General features: G+C 36.1%; 1 protein-coding gene across 3 annotated transcripts in view; it reads right to left on the bottom strand.

Moving 5' to 3' along the window:
- FNIP1 (folliculin interacting protein 1) overlaps positions 1 to 19,925 on the bottom strand; it is a 170,735-nt gene that overhangs the window by 47,250 nt on the left and 103,560 nt on the right. For 2 of the 3 annotated variants that reach the window (XR_004349143.1, XM_032626260.1), the window contains exons 4-10: positions 16,868 to 16,968; positions 16,529 to 16,603; positions 15,124 to 15,215; positions 9,116 to 9,199; positions 7,833 to 7,904; positions 4,720 to 4,855; positions 2,288 to 2,489 (exon numbers count right to left, since the gene is read on the bottom strand). Coding sequence is in view for 2 of the 3 variants with exons in the window: in XM_032626260.1 (XP_032482151.1) it covers positions 2,288 to 2,489; positions 4,720 to 4,855; positions 7,833 to 7,904; positions 9,116 to 9,199; positions 15,124 to 15,215; positions 16,529 to 16,603; positions 16,868 to 16,968 (762 nt within the window). In the remaining variant the exon portion in view is untranslated. The remainder of the gene's footprint in view (positions 1 to 2,287; positions 2,490 to 4,719; positions 4,856 to 7,832; positions 7,905 to 9,115; positions 9,200 to 15,123; positions 15,216 to 16,528; positions 16,604 to 16,867; positions 16,969 to 19,925) is intronic. The other variant, XM_032626261.1, reaches the window with a different exon arrangement.

Raw genomic sequence — 19,925 nt, 5'->3', positions numbered from 1 at the left:
ACTTCTGAAAAAGTAAATGAAAATGTACTTTACTCATCTGCTCAGTAAAAAGGTACTGCTAATAATCTATTTGTCTTTTAACAGATTTAATGTAAATAACTAATATAGTGTCTTCTCTAGAGGCAGATGATCCTCAGACACTAATGAGTTACTGAAATGCATCCTCTGCTTTCTAGAACATTCTAATTGGTCTCCCATCTCTACTCTCTTTTACTAGTCTCTTTTAAACATACTGCCAAAATAATGTTCCTATAGTACAATTTGAAGACAGCCTAACAAAGTCAAAAATTCTGGCAAGCATTCTAGACTCTCTGTGATCTGGACACCATTAACTCTGCCAGCCGTATCACTCACTACTCCTCTTTGTATCTTTTCCGTTCTGCATATTGTCACAGGGATTAAGAACTTTAGTTACACCCACTGATAGTTCAACTTATAGGAATCTCTTATAAAATATAATCTTGAAAATTCACCAAGATGTTAACTGCAGTGTAGCTATAACTGTGAAAAAGCAGAAATGACCTAATAAAAAAGTTATTTAAATGGAGGAAAGCCACTAAAATATATTCAAGAACCATTTAAAATGAGAAATGTGTATGTTAACAATGATGAATTTTTCAAAATGGGCACATAATTAAAACAGCATGAACACAGCACAGTCCCAATCAAGTAAAAGTACAATACACATAGAAAAGGCCTGGGTAAGACTTTCAGCAAAATGTTAATGAGTTATCTTTGGGCGACAAGGATATCAATTTTTCTTGTTATTCTGCAATATCCATTTTTCAAAACTTTGTTTAAAAAATCCTACACATCCTTTAAGATACAGTTCAAATGAAACATCTTCGCAGTAGGAAGTCATTTTTCTTCCCTATGAACTCCTAAAAAACTTTGGTTTTCCTTCTTTTTTAGTTATCTTTATGTTCTATCGTATATTCACAATTTTCTTACTTTACATCAATTTATTACATGCACTATCAGCAACATTTGACACAACTGATCACTCCTAACCTCTTAAACTACTTTCTTCACCTGGCTCATCTCCCCTGCTGGTTCTCAATTCCTCAAATTTTAACTACTGAAACGCTCTACAAATCAGGCCTAGGATCTCCTCTCCTCTCTTCTCTCTCTCAATCAGTTTCTTGGCTTAAAATACCATATATACACTGGTGACTGTCCAGCCTGGACCTTTCCCCTAAACTCTAGACTCACAACAACTTGGATGTACAGGAGGCACTGCAAACAAACTGCTGATCTTCCTCCACCAAACCTGTTCCATTTGTAGCTTTCCCATTTTAGTACTGGCAATTCCATCCTTCTTACTGCTCAAAAGAAAAATCCCAAGTCAACCTCTATTATTCTTTCTCTTAACCCCAATTCGGTCCATCAGCTAATCTCCTTAGCTCTATTTTCAAAAATATCCAGAATCCAACCACTTGTCACCAATTCCATCACGAAAGTGCTTTAAGTATCCACCATCTCTCACCTGAATTACTTCAACAGCCTTGTAACTGATCCCAAAGCATCCACCTTTGCCCCTGAAATCTATTCTCCATCAGCAGTAAGAGTGATTCTCATGAATAATGTCATTTCCCTGCTCAAAACACTCCAATGGTTTCCCATCTTTCTTAAGAGTAAATGCCAATGCTCATACCATGGTATCCTATAAATTCCTACATGATCTGGTCCTATTTCTAACTTAGCCACTTTGGCATCCTTACTCCTCCTTGCTGATGCTCAAGCATCAGGCTTACTCCTTTGCCCCTCCTGGAGCATTCTTCTCTCAGATGGTTATAGCTGACTTCCTCCATATCTCTGGACCATATGTCATTTTATCAGGAGCTTTCTTGACTATCTTATAAAAATTTGTAAGCCTTCCATCCAGCATTCCTTAAAAAGCTTTCTCTGTTTTATTTTTCTCCATAGCACTTATTACCATCTAAAATCTTATATATTCATTTGTTTATTTTCTATGCCATGAGGTCAGGAGTGTTGCTTTTTTTCACATCTTATCCTCAGTTGCTAGAATAGTGCCTGCCACATTCTAGGCCCTCAAATACTTATTTATTGAATGGATAAATGACATTACATCTTTTTTTTAGGTAGTAGGCTTCTTAAAAGGAGCTGAAGTCTACTTTGCATCTCTCAGATCACTTTGTAGGGTACCTGCACAGATTCTGTTAATTTTTCTGCCAAATGAATAAACACAATGCTTAAGCAAGAGAATAAGATTCAAAGGAAAATAAAATAAAAAATATAAATAAACCATAAACATGACTATGCTTACCTGTTCTATTGCACTCTTTAATTTGTTCATGTGGCTTTCAAACAGAGGAAAATGTGAAAAAAAGAATTCATTAAATTTGTTACTTTCATCTTCATCTTTGGATAATGAAAAGATTACCCCAATTGCAATCTTCTTTTTCCTCACAATCCCTGGGTTAGGGCCACAGCTCTCCTCTGACAGATTAAAGCTTTCTTCTATAGACCTTAAAAATAAATGGTTTTTCATTTTTAAAAAATATAGAAATAATTAAATTCACAATTCAATCCCCTTGCTAATTAAATGTAGGCAAGCTAAAGGTCTTCCAGTGTTTTATCAAGTAAATCTAAAAATCCATACCAATTGTGTATCTCTTTGAGAAATCTACTGGCTATTCCTTTATACTCATGTTTTTGTAAGAAATTTTAATAGAGAGTCAGATTGGAAACATTTTTGTTCAATTAGAAGTCACTAAAAAAGTAGATAATCCCAATGTATAACCAACCTAAAAGAGCCTGAATTTTAAGGTTTATAGATGAGTCTGATATAATCTCTTCACTGTTCTAGAATCTACTTATCTCCCCTTTAGATTCCAGGAATAAAATCAAAGGTGAAGGAATAAAGGGAGTGAATAAAAAAGGAAACAAGAAGCTTCATCATCTTTAGCTGTACTTAACACAGACTAAAAAAAAAAAATCTATCAAGAATGAATTAACTTGCCAAAATAGAAACATGAAAAACTGAAATATCGAAACATGCAGTTAAATGGATCAAAGACCAAAACAGAAGAGTTAAAACTATAAAACCCCTAGAAGAAAACATAGGGTAAAAGCTTCATGACACTGGATATGGCAATGGTTTCTTGGATATGACACCAAAGGTAAAGGCAACAGAAGAAAAAAATAAATAAATTGGGCTACATAAAAATGAAAAACTATTGTGTATCAAAAGAAACTATCAACAGAATGGGTAACTAATCAAATGGGACAAAATATTTGCAAAGCATATATCTGATAAGGAATTCATATCCAGAAATATATAAAGAACTCCTACAATTCAACAACAACCACCAAAAAAAACACCTGATTAAAAAATGGGTAAAACACTTGAATAGACTATCTCCAAAGAAAACATACGTACGGCCCATAAGAAAGCAAAAACATGCTCAACATCACTAGCCATCAGGTAAATGCAAAATTGAAACTACAAGGAGATACCACTTCACACCCATAGGATGGTTATTATTAAAAAAAAAAAAAAAAAAAAGGAAATTAACTACTGGTGAGGATGTGGAGAAATTAGAACTCTTGTGCAGTTCTAGTCAGGGAAATTTCTTAGCGGTACAGTTGTTAGTACTCCACGCTTTCAGTGCAGGGGACACGTGTTCAATCCCTGGTCAGGGAACTAAGATGCAGCGTGGCCAAAAACAAAACAACACCCTGGCCATTTCTAGGGCGAATGAAAGTAAAATGGTACAGCCACTGTGGTGAAGAGTATGGCAGTTCCTTAAAAACTTCAACAGAGAATTATGATATGATCCAGAAATTCCACTTCTGGGCATATAACCAAAAGAATTGAAAGTGGAGACTTGAAAGGTATTTGTAGACTCACGTTCATATCAGCATATTCACAACAGCCAAAAGGTGGAAGCAATCCAAATGTCCAAGGACAGATGAGTGGATAAACAAAATGTATATACAATGGAATGTATATGTATATACAATGGAATACAATGGAATGTTAGTCATAAAAAAAAATGAAATTCTGATACATGTTACAATATGGGTAAACCCTGAAGGCATGCTAAAGTGGAAGAAGGCAGACATAAAAGGATAAATATTCTATGATTCCACTTATATGAGGTATGTAGAGCAATCAAATTTACAGAGAAAAAAGAATAGCATAGTAGTTCCCAGGGGCTAAGGGGAGGGAGGAATGGGGGATTATTGCTTAATGTGTATAAAGGTTCAGTTTGTGGAGATAAAGTTATGGACGTGAATGGCTATGGCTGCACAACAATGTGAAGGTACTTAATGCCACTGAACTATACAGCTAATAATGGTTAAAATAGTAAATTGTATGTTATGCATAACTTACCACAATTTTTAAAAATGTAGTACACTTTAAAAGTTTCCAGTTCCAGACTTGAAAAATACAAAATACAAGGTCCAGGCTCTTAACATACACAATTGTGTTAAAGGAACTATTCAATCTTGTGGTAAATTAAAAGTCCCGGCCTTCCCTGGTGGCGCAGTGGTTGAGAGTCCACCTGCCAATGCAGGGGACACGGGTTCGTGCCCCGGTCCAGGAAGATCCCACATGCCGCGGAGCGGCTGGGCCCGTGAGCCATGGCCGCTGAGCCTGCGCGTCCGGAGCCTGTGCTCCGCAACAGGAGAGGCCACAGCAGCGAGAGGCCTGCGTACCGCAAAAAAAAAAAAAAAAAAGTCCCAACTTACCATCTAGGAAACACCCCATTCTCCAAACTTGTTGTTTGGCTACGTCGCCAGCGTCGCTGGTAGCTGCTGGCACAACTTCGGGTAAGTGAGGAGTTTGGAGAGGGAAATGGTGTAATAAGCAAGCTGCTGAGAGATGCTGTCAAGTCAGAGTAAGAACAAGTATAATGTATAAGTTAATAATTACTAAAAACAAGAACAGATTTCTTTTTAACAAATTTAAGAGTGGTGACTCAAATTTTCCATTTTGCTGAATGAGGCTCTAAAATTTCCATTTAAAAAAATACATCATTGTTGGAGCAAGGTCCCAGAATAAAATCACATACTAAAAGTGAGCTGGCAAGAGACCCTGATACAATCCCCTTTTGACATCTTTACCTTCCCCAACCCCACCCTAGACGAAAATGCTACTTTGAAATAAAGCTTTATGCCTTTGGCCATGACACTGTCTCCTAGCTTAACTGAATCCTTAGTCCTTAAATTAAATACGATGCAGTTCAATTCCAATGCAGCAGCTGGATTTTAAGAACAAAAGCTAATTTGAAAATAAGTGTTTGAATGCCATTTAAAACGCCATTTAAAAGTACTCATGGAGGGGGGCTTCTCTGGTGGCACAGTGGTTGAGAGTCCACCTGCCGATGCAGGGGACACGAGTTCGTGCCCTGGCCTGGGAAGATCCCACATGCCGCGGAGCGGCTGGGCCTGTGAGCCGTGGCCACTGAACCTGCGCGTCTGGAGCCACAACAGTGAGAGGCCCGCGTACCACAAAAAAAAAAAAAAAAAGTACTCATGGAGGGACTTCCGGGGTGGTCCAGTGGTTAAGACTCCACAATTCCAATGGAGGGGGCACAGGTTCGATCCCTGGTCGGGGAACTAAGATGCCACATGCTGCGTGGCGGCCAAAAAAAAAAGAAGTACTCATGGATGGCTTGTGCATAGGTAGCCACCTCTGAATGCTTGGGTACTTTTACCAAGAGTCATGGCTATACCTATCAAGCTCCAAGAAAGAGTAAATCCTATAGATTGCTCTCTGGAACATTGCTCTCTGTAACACTGCTCTCTGGAACAGACACATCCCAATAGAGTCCACTCTGATTATAAGTGCTGCAATCCCCTAACTATGGAAATTATTCTCTTCTGAAAACCCTTCTCTGCAATCCAAAAGCTCTGTTTCCTGCCTGGGGTATTAAAAGCTAAAATCCTTTCTTTTATGGGGGGATTCTCTCCTTTTCTCCACTTAATCTAGAGAGAAAAAGACCTCAAGGGCTTGCTTTTGTTTAGAAATATTATAGATTCCCATTTTCATCATTATAAACACACACTGAGAATTTGTAAAATAATCAAAAGGGAAGTATTATTATCATCTATAAAAAGATACATGCCAGATGATATATTATTTTGGACACCGGGACTGAAAACTAAGAGATTATCAGTATGAAAATATGTTCATTTGAATTCTGACAAATTCAACGGTAAAGGGGAGAGCTCTATGTGCCATGCAAACATCAGGGCTGCCAATGAATTAATTCTGGACTACTTTCTTGAAAATACCACATTTTATCAATTAGTAGTATAAAACTTTGTAGTCTAAGATTACATGTATAACTAATCTGGGTATGGCTTCTGTGAGAAATCAAATGTTACTCTAAATTTGGAAAAGCTCTGTTTTATCAAATTCTGGTATTAAAAATAACACAATCAGAAAAAGGAAGAAAATATACAATTAACTTAAACAGCATATATGAATTCAATGGCTTGAAGAAGCTTTACAGATCAGTCTTGCCAGGCCCTTCAATTTACAGATGAAGAAAATGAAGTATAGAGACATTAATTTATCACTTCTGAAATCTTGGATAAAAAAGGAAAACTAAATTCCTGCCACAGAAAACGAAATCTCTAGATTACATAGATGCAAACAGTATTTAGAGAAATACACTCCAGATTAGTTCCTAAGAACAAAAATAACTCAATTAGAAAAGAAGGGTGAGATTATTTGAAAGATGAGACTTCTCCTATTAGAGTAGTGGTTCTTAACTCGAGCTGTCCATCAGAATCAGTGGTTGAGTTTTTCATTTTTTGTTCCTCAAATACAGATGCCTAAGCCTTTCTCTAGGGTAAATCAAGAATCTTCAAGAGTAGAGCCCAGGTATCTGAAAAATTTTCTTGAAATTTCTCATGCATAACTAGGGATTACAATATATGGGAAGTTTGGAATCTCCATCCAGACTCAAAACTGACTTGTGAACAATTTAGATAGCAGAGCCATGCAATGTGACAACACATACAGATAATCACAGTGGATAAAGTTTCTCATACCTAACAATAATTCAAACTTAAGAGTACTCCACCTTTCTCTTATGCTGATCTCTGAGCCCTGACACTTTTCCTTTTAACTGAAATGTCCTTCTTTCATGCCTTTGGCCAGATAACTCCTATTTATTTCAAGTATCAACACTCTGTAAAGCTTTACTCACACCCTGCCCCTTGCCCAGGCTAAGTTAGGTGCCGTTTTTCTGAACCTCTGCACAGGTCTATCACAGAACACCTCAAACAATAAACTATGACAGATGATTTTCCTGGCTATTCTCTCATTAGAAGCTGTGCTCGTTAAGGATAGAATCTGGGGTTTTTTTTGTTTTTTTCTTTTTAATCCTCACAATGTTTCAATAAAACTTTGTCAAATTTTGGAAGAGTACATATTTCAAAGAAATATGTATAACACTGGCTCAAAAATGCCTAAGCTCCTCTGGGCAAGAGACAGTCTGACACTTTAAACCCTAGTTAGGAGAAAACAGATATAAGCAAATGTGTCTTTTCTACTATGCTATCTAAGCAGTCTCTTGAGCAATATTATTTTTCTTATACTGGCTAAGCCTAAGCCAGCGTGTATTCATCCAGGCCATGTTCCACCAGGCACATTTACTATTAAACATGAAAAATTTTTAATTTAAAATATTTATCTCTGCTGTTTCTACCATCCTCTTGTAAGGCTAATATCAATACTAACAAACTGTGCACATAAAACTGGATGATAAAAGCAAAGATAAAAAAGGAAATCAATGTCAGCTAACAGTGATCTCATCAAAAATTGGATTAATACATGAACCTGTCATTACCAGAGCGTGCTATGCCACTGTCTCTGTCCTCATTCAGCTCTCTTCCAGGCATGTCCATTGGGTTGCTGTGAACTGCAAATCAAGACAAAACTGTGACTTATAAAATACAGTGCTGTTCAGGTTGATGTTGTTCCTTTTATGTAGCAAACTAAATCATGCTCATCTCATTGCATTCCTTTATTTTTTTCAACAGCATGGCACAAACCCAACACCAAGAGCTATTACTCAGTTGAACAAGCTTTGAGATCTCTCTGAAAATTTGACATATAATATGAAATAATCTATGGTATAATACCTAAAGAAGCAAGGAATGACTAAAATAAGTATTTCAGAAGCATATTCAATGATATATGAATATATTCACAATATACTGCTAAATGAAAAAAAAGCAATCTACTGACCAGTAAGAATGATGGTTGCTGGGGCTAAGTGACTGGTATATGACGGTTGTCTGCTGTTCTGCCTATAAAAATGTATGTTTAAAAATTCTCCAAAATAAAAATTTTAAGAAAGCTGAACAGTACAACCCCAATTTTGTTTTAAAACAAACAAAAAAAATAAGAAGGTGATTTCCAGTTGACAAGATGGCTAATATATTTTTTTGCCTATTTTTCATATTTTCCGAATTTTCTATAATATATATACATTGTTTGTATCTTACATTTGTAAGAAAAATAAATATTAATTAAAACAAGAAGTTGGATACAACTTCCTGGATACAGAAGCATGAACACACCCTACAATCATCTATTTAATGATGTAAACAAACATAGTCATATATGCCTTTTACAGAATATAATGGTGCTTGTTCATCTAAATTTTAGCTCCAAGAGAAATCATTCTTATGGAATAGTGTAGATCAGAAATTTTACAATAATAGTAAGATAGGATATTTTCTGCGATTGATGAACCATGATACAGAAGCTACTCAGCCATGGAAACAAGATAGTGTCACATTAGAAATTCCACTAGTATTATAAGAAATAACGTTCATACCGTATTTTGGTTTAGGATTCTAAAGTTAAAATCATTATTACATAACAAAATAAGAAATGACAAACTGAAATTTCATGAAAATGTCAATTCCACTGATAACTTAGTTTCTGGAAACTTTAAGAACATATTCAGTAGAAAGATATTAAGTTCTTAAACTTCCTAAGCAATGTTTTCTCAACTACACCTTCCCCAACTGCATTTCTCTACTCTCTTGTTTCCACAGCTTAACTATGAATTCTAGACGCTGGGGCACACCAACTAGTCTACCCACACAGCACATGGCAAACCTGCAAAGAAAGAGGCGCTCCTGATCAGGCGGAGCGGACCCTGTTCAGAGAATGCCCGCCTGGGGCTGCAGAACTGTGAAAGACCTACATGGCAGAAACGTAAAATACATATGAAAGAGGGCTGTTAGAGAAGCCACAATGCGTCAGGAATAAAAGGTGAGCTAAGGAAGTACAAAAGCAGACCAACAGATATGGACGGAAACCTTTAAACAAGTAAGAATAATTCAAGCTGGCTTCCTATTTTTGAAACAGGATGGTTTCCCTCTGGTCATGGCTTATGTCAACATAACAATTTACTAATAAGTCCACATATAATAATAAAAATAAAACATAAATAATAAAAATAAGCTTCCACTATACAAGGTAAAATGTTCAATCCTTTCTCATCTAAAACAATGTTTTTAAAGATTCAAAACAGCACAGTAATGTTATCTATATAATTTGACATTTGCCAAATAAATTTATCTTTTAAAAAGTCAGTTTTAAGATTACAATATTGTGCAACTACAGTTAAGAAGAAAACCACCTAAGCACTTGGCTGAAAAAACAGAACACAAAATAAAACAAAGAGCAAATAAAGAAAAGGGGTCTACTGACAAATAAGTATAGAATTGGTTTTTCTAAACTAGTGGTAAATTATAAAGTAACAGAAGAAACCAAAGTTCCTAGAGCAGGGGTCAGCCACTATGGAAGCAAGAAAGCCAATGCAGCCTGTCAGGGCCAGACTCCCAGCTGCCCAAGGTAAGTAGCTGTCACACACTTGACCAAGAGAAGATAAGAGTCTGAAGACCCAGAGAGGGTAACATTCCAGCCTGGAAGCAAGCAGCTGAGTTACTTGTTAGTTATGCTTCATCAAGATGGCCTAAATAGCCATCTAGGAGGTTTATCTAGGATAGAACTGGGGACTTTTCCGTTTTAAAAAGTGACAAATGTATTTTTCAAATTGCTAATAGGTATTTTTCTATAACAAGAGTTTCTATAATTATAGTGCGTGTGCAGCAAACCTTCCATTTTCATTGTTCAGGTCCTTCTTAATTTTTTCCTAGTTACCTCAAAACTTACCTGCTCTCTTTAATCTCCTTCCCTACCACCTCTTCTTACTCTCAGCACATGACTTTGTCTCGTACAGTATGCATATGTATACGTTTGTACACATGAAGAATCACCATAAGGGAGCTCTCCTTCTCCTACCATGCTATATCCAAACGTAATCTCCAAACTTAATCAACTTTCATCCCTGCCTCCTTCCTGCCTGAGGAGTAATAACAAGTAACATTATTCAAGTTCCCTTAATGTGCAGGGACTATCTGTGAAAAATCCTGAGAGGTACCTCCCTTCCTCCCTTCCAAAGCTAATTCTTCTAAGTCAGCTAGGCCCTTCCACTTTACCAGTATCACCTCTATCTCCAACCTCATCCTCCTTATAACCTCCTTTTCCATCAACATTTAAATACAGTCAGAACTCTTCTACCTTCTCCCCTATATCTAATCCTATAGTTCAGTAGTTCTTAAAATGTGGTCCAAGGACCCCCTAAGGGGACCCTGCAACCCTTTCAAGGGATTCTTGAGGACATTCCTTTTTCTAGCTACATATCTATGTGAAACTATACTCTCTTAACACACTTCAACCAAAACAACATATTACAAAAGACTGAATGCAGAAGAAGATATGAGAATCCAGCTGTTTCTATTAAGCCAGACAATAAAAAGTTTTGCAACAATGTAAAACAATGCCACTCGAAGTTTTCTTGTCTTGGAAAGTATAGTTATTTCAAAATATGTTATTTATATTAACATAAAAAGGGTTATTAGTGTTATTTTTAATGAGTTACTAAGTAAATATTTTAAAATTTTTCTGAATTTTAATTTCTAATACAGTATATATCAATAAATGGAACCTACATACACAAAAGCTCTCTGTGGTCCTCAATAATTTCTGTGTGTGTAAAAGGGTCCTGAAACCAAGAAGTCTGAGGATGTCTGCTTATATCTTAGAAAAGAAGATTAACCTGAGTCTTTCCTCAACTTTGGCTTCTATTCTCCCCACTGAAACTACTCACATAGGCCACCACCAAAAGCCTTCCTGTTACTTAATGCACTCCATACTATCTTACACTACCTTACATCATATTTGATGCTGACTACATTACACTTTGAACTTTTTTCCCTCAGTTCTCATGATAACACACACTAAGTTTTTTTTTTCTTATTCTCCTTTATGTGATTCTCTTCTCCTACTCCATCTTTAAAGCCAGCATCCCCAGGGTTCTATCCTCAACAATATTTCCTTCTCATTCATTCTTATGCTTTCAATTATCATTTATATGATAATAATTCTCAAATCCATGGTAGAAACTGCTAACAATCTAAAAAAGGATTGTGTTCTCCCTTGCATAACATCGAGTAGTCTGTGGGAAGCAGCTGGCCAGCTAGGGACCATATTTCTCAAACCTCCTTATATACAGGTGAAGCTGTATGATTAGTTACCACCAATGGAATATGAGCAAAAGTGATGTATATCACTTTCAGGTTCAGGTGGTTTTGAAGGGAATGTGCCTTCTCCATACTCAATCTTTCCACTGGCTTTGTGTAGGTGAGCACAACCTTGGAGCCCATATTGTAAAGAAGGTAGAACTCCAAGAAGGAAGGAGACTGGACCTCTAAAACACTGCTTTAAGGAAAATTGTGAGAAAAAACCTCTATTGTTTTAAAACTATTATACATTCATTATCTTCCAGCAGCTACCACCAGAATACATCTCTCTCTCTCTCTAACTACAATGGATATCTTCACTTGGATATCCTACCAATTCGACATGCCTAAGCCTAAAATCATCAACTCCCAATTTCTCATGTTCCTCCCGGTGAATGGAACCAATATCCATGCAATTACACAACCCGATAGCTCAGTGCCATCGCTGACTCCCCCTCTCCCCTCACCTCTTCTACCTAATTACCAAGTCCCGTCTACTCTGTTTCTCCCAACAAAGTTCTCAACAACTCTTTATCCTTATGGACACAATTTTACTCTACATCCCCATTATCTGTCACTTGGACTATCATAAGCAGCCTTCTAACATGGGTGTTTTCTCAATCCCACTGGCTCATCTGAATCTATTCCTACAGCAATTAGAATATTCTTTTGCAGATAAAAATCTGATCTGATCATGTTTCTATATTGTGAAAACTCTTCTGCTGTTGCCTTGAGAATGCACCACAAAACTCTCCAGCTATAAGAACTGCAAATGGCCAAGCACCCCAGCTGCTGTGTTCTTAAATTCACTGCCATGCTCGTGCAGGGCCACATATCCCACAGGCTGCGCCTAGCCAATGACTAAACACAGTAGCTATAGTAAGGCAGGCCCATTTTGGCAAGACATGGGTCACTTCTGACAACCAACTCTGACTCAAAGACTCGTCCACAGCCTTATCAAACCTCCCTTGGACTATATAGCAGGCTGGAACATGTCTACTCAGGCTTTTATTCCTCTCTTTCACTCAAGGCAAACTTGCACCACAATCTGAGGGCTCTCTGAACCCTTCCCAGCTCCCTCTTCATTTCTCTCACCTAGTAATAATAAAATCCTTGCATGTTTAAACCTGTCTTGGCACCTGTTAAAAACCAGGAGGAAGACCCAAACTAACACACTCTCACTGGTACCCAACTGCTTATCCAAAGCATAAGTCCAAATTCCTCAGTGTAACCCACAATGCCCTTCATGATCTGACTCTTGCTTACTTCTTTATTTCCTTTTACTTCCTTTACTTATATCCACACTGTGCTCCACCCACACTGATTTGTTCATATTCTTTCCACACTCAATGATCTCTTGCACTAGGTCTGTGCACATGCTACTGTTTTTTCCTAGAACATTTCTCTTCCCAACTGTCAGGCTAATTCTTCAAGTTTAGGCTCACTTCTTTAAAAAAGCCTTTTGTGATACTCCAAGACTGAACTGGGTGTTCCTCCTCATTTCTATCACAACATGCTTAGTCTTGTCCAAAAATTAACTACAGTATACTGTAATTGTATACTGTATTGTATTGCTTGTCTGACTTCCACTAACTAAAAATCTGTTGAGGCAGGAACTGTGTCTGGTTCACCACTATATTCTCAGGGCCTAGCAGAGTGCTTGGCATATAATAAGTGCTTGATAAGTACTTGTTGATTAATTGGAAATTTAAAGAAAATAAGAAATGGTGCTCAAATATCCTTGATTCACAATTAAGAATGTGCAAGAAAAAGCCGTTCATAACAAAGTCTGTGCTTTGTTAAATGCATTAATTTCCTATTCCATGTTAAAACAGAAGTTGAGTATATCTAGCAACTATAGTGTACTTTACCTTTATACATAATGGATTTGTATTATTAAAATAGCTTTTAATAAGCCCCTTTAGCTTTGAAAAGTATCAAATTATAAAGAAAAACACATTTCTCTGTCACATTTTTACTTTATTAAAATGAATGAACTTATCAAGTTAAGAAAAAGTAGAACTTCTATTTTTCTATGAAATGCATGCTTTCTAAAACACGTGTCTGACACTGCAACTAGTCCATAGTAGGTACTTAATTAATAGCTGCTATTTGAATGAACATGAATTATAAAAAATAATAGGATGCTATACTGTTAAAGGTGGGAGAAAAAACTGTTTTCTACTAATATGTATAACTGATATTTATTAAAATTAATTACAAATAAAAATTTCCACTAGGGCTTCCCTGGTGGCTCAGTAGTTGAGAGTCTGCCTGCCGATGCAGGGGACGCGGGTTCGTGCCTGGTCCAGGAAGATCCCACATGCCACGGAGCGGCTGGGCCCGAGAGCCATGGACGCTGAGCCTGCGCGTCCAGAGCCTGTGCTCCGCAAAGGGAGAGGCCACAACAGTGAGAGGCCCGCATACCGCAAAAAAAAAAAAAAAAAAAAATATTCTACTAAACAGGGAATGAGTGAAACATTCATCCTATTCTTTTTTTTTTTTAACATCTTTATTGGAGTATAATTGCTTTACAATGGTGTGTTTGTTTCTGCTTTATAACAAAGTGAATCAGCTATACATATACATATATCACCTCCCTCTTGCATCTCCCTCCCACCCTCCCTATCCCACCCCTCTAGGTGGTCACAAAGCACCGAGCTGATCTCCCTGTGCTATGCGGCTGCTTCCCACTAGCTATCTTTTTACATTTGGTGGTGTATATATGTCCATGCCACTCTCTCACTTCATCCCAGTTTACCCATCCCCCTCCCCACGTCCTCAAGTCCATTCTCTACGTCTGCGTCTTTATTCCTGTCCTGCCCCTAGGTTCTTCAGAACCAATTTCTTTTTTTTTTTTTTTTTAAGATTCCATATATATGTTAGCATACATTCATCCTATTCTAACTGCTGTCCACTCTCTAATACACTACAGTTCGTTTTGCACTGGAAATATGGTCAGCAGTAATTTATTTGATCTTTCTAAGATAAAACAAAGGACCAGAAATTTTAGAAACAGTTTGTCACTTTAAAATGTTGAAGTTAAATAACAAACAATAAACTAACCAAATTACTAAATAAGCTGCTATTTTAATAAATCTCTTAAGAAACTTCAAATTTGAATATCTGCTCATCTGAATTACAGGTCAAAAAAAAGCACCATTTTAAAATTACTCTATGGTTAGGGAAAAGAAAAGGGAGAAAGTATAATACCTGTCTCCCTCAGCTGAAATATTCAAGAGAGTTAGTAAGGGCTTTTTACATCAACAAAAGTACTTTTCAAAGATGCATCGAAATTAAAACCAAAAAACAAATTAGGTATTTCTTCAGCAGTTCTCTTTTATCAGGTACAAAATAAACATTATGTTCAAATATATGAAAACTAAATTTTTCAAATAATATAAATATTACACATTCTTGCAATTTAAATCCCCTTTCCACTTCTAGTATTTGAAATTCTTTGGTCTTCTAACATTATTAAGAACATTATTATCTACACTATTAAGAACATTTTTAAAATGTATAAAACCGTTTTACCTATATTTCCAAGTAATCCATTAATAACTGTGTTATTATCAGCCTTTAATGTACTGTTGTCCTGATTGATGAATTCAAGACTGTCTTGCAGCCTAAGTGGGAGGAGAAAAAAACAAATTCCAAATTCGTTTTATGCTCTTAATGGCAATTCTTTGTATACCTCAAACTTTAAGTGTAAAACTTTTTTTTTTAAGTTTTAAGTTTCCCTATTAGTACTATAAACCAACTAATCATTTAAATCAAGGGTTAGCAAACTACACCCTGAGGGTTAAATTAAGTCTGCTGCCTGTTTCTGTGAATAAAGTTTTACTGGAATACAGCCACACCCAAGTGTCTGTCAACAGATGAATGGATAAAAAAAGACTGTCATGTATATATATAGACAGTGGATATTATTCAGCCATGAAAAGAAAAAAAGAGGAAGTCCTGCCGTTTGCAACAACTTTGGTCCTTCAGGGCATTATGCTAAGTGAAATAAGTCAGACCGAGAAAGGCAAATGCTGTATGATATCACTTATATGTGGAATCTAACAAAGTCAATTCCCTGGCAGTCCAGTGGTTAGGACTCTGTGCTTCCACTACAGGGGGCATGGGTTCAATCCCTGATTGGCAAACTAAGATCCTGCAAGCTGCAAGGCATGGCCAATAAATAAATAACTTTAAAAATTTTGTTTAATTAAAAAGCCGAACTCAGGGGCTTCCCTGGTGGCGCAGTGGTTGAGAGTCCGCCTGCCGATGCAGGGGACACAGGTTTGTGCCCCAGTCCAGGAAGATCCCACATGCCACGGAGCTGCTGGGCCCATGAGCCATGGCCGCTGAGCCTGCGCATCCAGAGACTGTGCTCCGCAACAGGAGAGGCCACAACAGTGAGAGGCCCGCGTACCGCAAAAAAAAAAAAAAAGCCGAACTCAGAGATGCAGAGAGCAGAGTGATGCTTACCAGGGACTGGGAGTAGGGGAAATGGAGATAAAATGGTCAAAGGGTACAAACTTCTAGTTATAAGATTAACAAGTTCTGGGTGTCTAATATACAGCAAGCTAATTATAGCTAATAATACTGCGTTGTATCTTGAAAGATGCTAACTGAGTAAATCTTAAATATTCTCACCACAAAAAAGAAATGGTAATTATGTGACAGGACGGTAGCAGCTAAGGCTATGGTGGTAATCACTTTGCAATATATAAATGTATCAAATCAACATGCCATATACTTCAAACTTACATAATGGTGTATGTCAATCATATCTCAACAAAGCTGGGGGGAAAAATCTGGCCTCCATAAACTTTCAAACTGAAGGGATGGAATAAAATCTGAATTTATGCTGCAATCCTGAAAGCAGCTTATTCGTTTTCATACTTTGCAGATCTTAAAGAAGTCATTTCTCCCTTGATCCATAACTACTTACGTATTGAGACTTCCACAGATGCTGCTGCCAGTCCGTGCAGTAAAAACTTTGCTGAGCATAAGCTGTGGAGGGGAACTATGAAGAAAAAGAGAGGGATAGAGAGACATCGAAACTGAAACACAAGGACCTTTCCAATTTATTACAAATAAAAATGTTTACGTCACAGAGATGTCACAGCATAGTTACAACAGCCATGAAGTAGCATTAAACCCATAAAACATCATAAACTTAGTTATCTGACATTCTCAATCTGAGTAAAGACTATATGAAATTCTCCCATCTTTAAAAAACTAAACATTCTAAAATGGATTCATTAAGAAAAATCAGAAAATCCCTCACCGGATCTGATGAATCTTTAAGGTGGAGCCTTTGTAGCTCATTGCTACTGAGCCAAACATCATCTCTCCAAGCATATTGGCATCAGAAGAGCATCGAGAACCCTAAACAGTAAGCATAACGTTAATAAAATTGCAGAATTTAAAACCTATTTCAAAAACTGATTTTTATTAATAATTCCTTTGCTGTATTCTACGTAATGTTTTTTTAAATGATTTTACGTTGTATACACTGTTCTGCAGCTTGATTTTCTTCATTTCACAATGTCTTATAGATCTAAGCATATTGTTATACATAGATTCCTTTTAAGAGCTGCATAGTATTCTCCTATATGAAAATACCAGTTTATCAAGCCTGTTCCCCTTACTGACAGGCATTTAACTTACTTCCTGTTTTTTGCTATTACAAATAATGCTCAAATAAACATTCTTAGCCACATCTTACGCATATGCAATGCTTCTCCAGGACAGATAACAAGAAGTAGAATTCACTGAACATGCTGAACAGATTTTACCGCTCCTATTGTGCAAAAAGAAGCATTCGCAAAAGGGGTAACTTGGACATATTTTGCATTTTTTTAAAAGACTTATCTTAAGCATTAGAATGTCTTGTTTGCAAAGAATTCTGATTTTAAAAGTTATTCTTTTCCATTATTCTTTAATTGTCCCCATAGGAGTCAAAAAATCTAAAAATTGACTCATCCATTTGGTTACTATTTATATACTGTGGCAAATACAACTAGTTAACCACCAAATATCTTATTCCTTATTTTTTGAAGTACAATTTGTTTCAAGGAAGCAATGTGCCCAAATGAAAAAAACTGCATTTCAGAGCCTCCCTTGCAGATAGGGGATTTCGAGTTGGTCTCTATATTCAAAGAGTTAAACCAGTGGTTGGAGTGGTAGCTTTCAGAACTATCCATTTACATGCATTCAACACAGTCCTGGTCAATGGAATATAAATGGAAATCATTGAAGATGAAGACACCATAAGAGGACGACAAGGCAACAAGTATGTACACAGTAACTCTGGCTAAGTAGAAAGATAAGGAAGCCTTGGTCTCTGAGGCCATCTTGAAGCCCATAAATTATCATGCCTAGATGGCCTCTCTGCAGACTTGTCATGTGAAGAAACCAATCCCTGATTTGTTTAAGCCACTGTTTCATAGCATATCCCAATGCAATTCCTAACCAATACAATTAACATAATAAAACTGATGAGAAAGATGACCAAAAAACTATCTAAGATAGTAAATGAGGATTATGCACAAATTTCACTATGCCATTCTATCATGGGAAATCAAGAATTAGGAGTTTTTAAAAATACTTAAAAGATTCTTCTGAAGATAACAATAAAGTGATGAGGACCCCCATTTTACAAGTGAAAGCCAGGGAATACATCTACATACTATTTTTCTTTTTATAATGTGATTCTCTTTTACTCGTTTGCTTGTTTACTACCTGCCTTGGGTTAAAAAAAAATCTATATATTTACATTTTGTCACCTTTCTTAAAAAGAACATCTTCAAATAGCAATCCATTTCATTATACATACTATGTTCACATTTGTTTTTTAATACATTCATTGACATATTGTTTTTTCTTTCTCAGTGCTATAGTCTTAATTTTAATAAAGGCACAAAGTTATTTTTTAAGAAAAAAATCACTTCTGATATACCTAGGTTACTACAAGAAGCAACTCATTTATTCTTGGGATTTGGTTAAGACAAAGTTTTTATTTCCAGAAGTCTAGGTATTACAAACATTTTAGAAACAGAGTAGAATAATTTTTTAAATGATAAAGTAGTTTATTTTTCTTTTAAGATCAACAATACCTATCTTACTTGGCAAACTAAACTGCTTCTGGATAATGAGAGAAAAGAGAACCTTCTCTTACAAGCTCATTTTTGTTACAGTGCATCTAACTCCATTCTTATTTTGACTAAAAATAATATTTCTTATATTAAACAAGCTACACAAATTTAAATATCAAGTCATTTAAACATTTTAATATTATAATTAAAAAAGAATTCTCAGAAGGCAAAATACAGTAAAAATAAATTGGTGTATAAATTTTATGAAACCACATACTTTGCTATTAAAGGTTCTCTCTGCCTGCTCTAATATATACCAAATAGTTATCATGAATGTCACTGACATGTTATATACTTTAATGTGACATAATCTATAATGAAGAATATAATTAAGAAAATGCTATTATCTTTAATGCTTTTTAAAAAAGGCTCTTATTTAAAAGTCCAATTCTTTGTAAGTACTCATTGCTGAAAGCAATTATCTGTAATACCCCATAAATCAAAAATAATGTTCTAGTTACCTGAAATAACACTTTATCAAGTGTAGTGAACCATATGCTATAATAATTCAATGCCTTCTTGCTAAAAAAGCAGATTTCCAAGACCATAATGAACCTACTACTAGAATATCTAGACATATAACCTGGGAACCTGTACTTAAAAAAAACTCTAGGGATTTTTGATGCAAAATGAGAATTATAATCACTCACTGTTTCAGGGTTTCTACAGTCTGGATCCATTTGCTAATACTATTTAACTGCATACATTAGGAAGAAAGGCAAGTTTGTACAGTTGATCAAATTAGAAAACTCGTACATTGGCATAAGTATAATGATCCTACGTAGCACAGCACTATTAGGAACCTGTTAGGGTAACATGCTTAAGATGGAAGAGGAATAGAGGAGGGCAGGCAGACCTATGTAGATATTAGGACTACATACTATGTAGGTAGTCCTAACATCTGGACTTTTATAACTTTGAAGCTGTTCCACATATACTGTCATGTTGATATGGTATAAGAGTTAGTTTCTATCCAAAAACAATTACCTAAGTATAAATAATTTAAAGGTCCAGGATTCTATTTTGGTACCGCTAAATGTAAAATACCTGTGATTCATTCATGCAAGCTTGAATGACACAAATTCACATTAGATGACATTTGCTTATTTGAAACCAAGTACTGATCCTATGTAAAATATAACAACATAACGTAAGTTTATAGAGAAGTTCCTATATAGTCAAATGATT

This window comes from Phocoena sinus, chromosome 3, assembly GCF_008692025.1.
Source record: "Phocoena sinus isolate mPhoSin1 chromosome 3, mPhoSin1.pri, whole genome shotgun sequence".
Classification (NCBI taxonomy): Eukaryota; Metazoa; Chordata; class Mammalia; order Artiodactyla; family Phocoenidae; genus Phocoena; species Phocoena sinus.
This window is presented reverse-complemented; position numbering and strand designations above follow the sequence as displayed.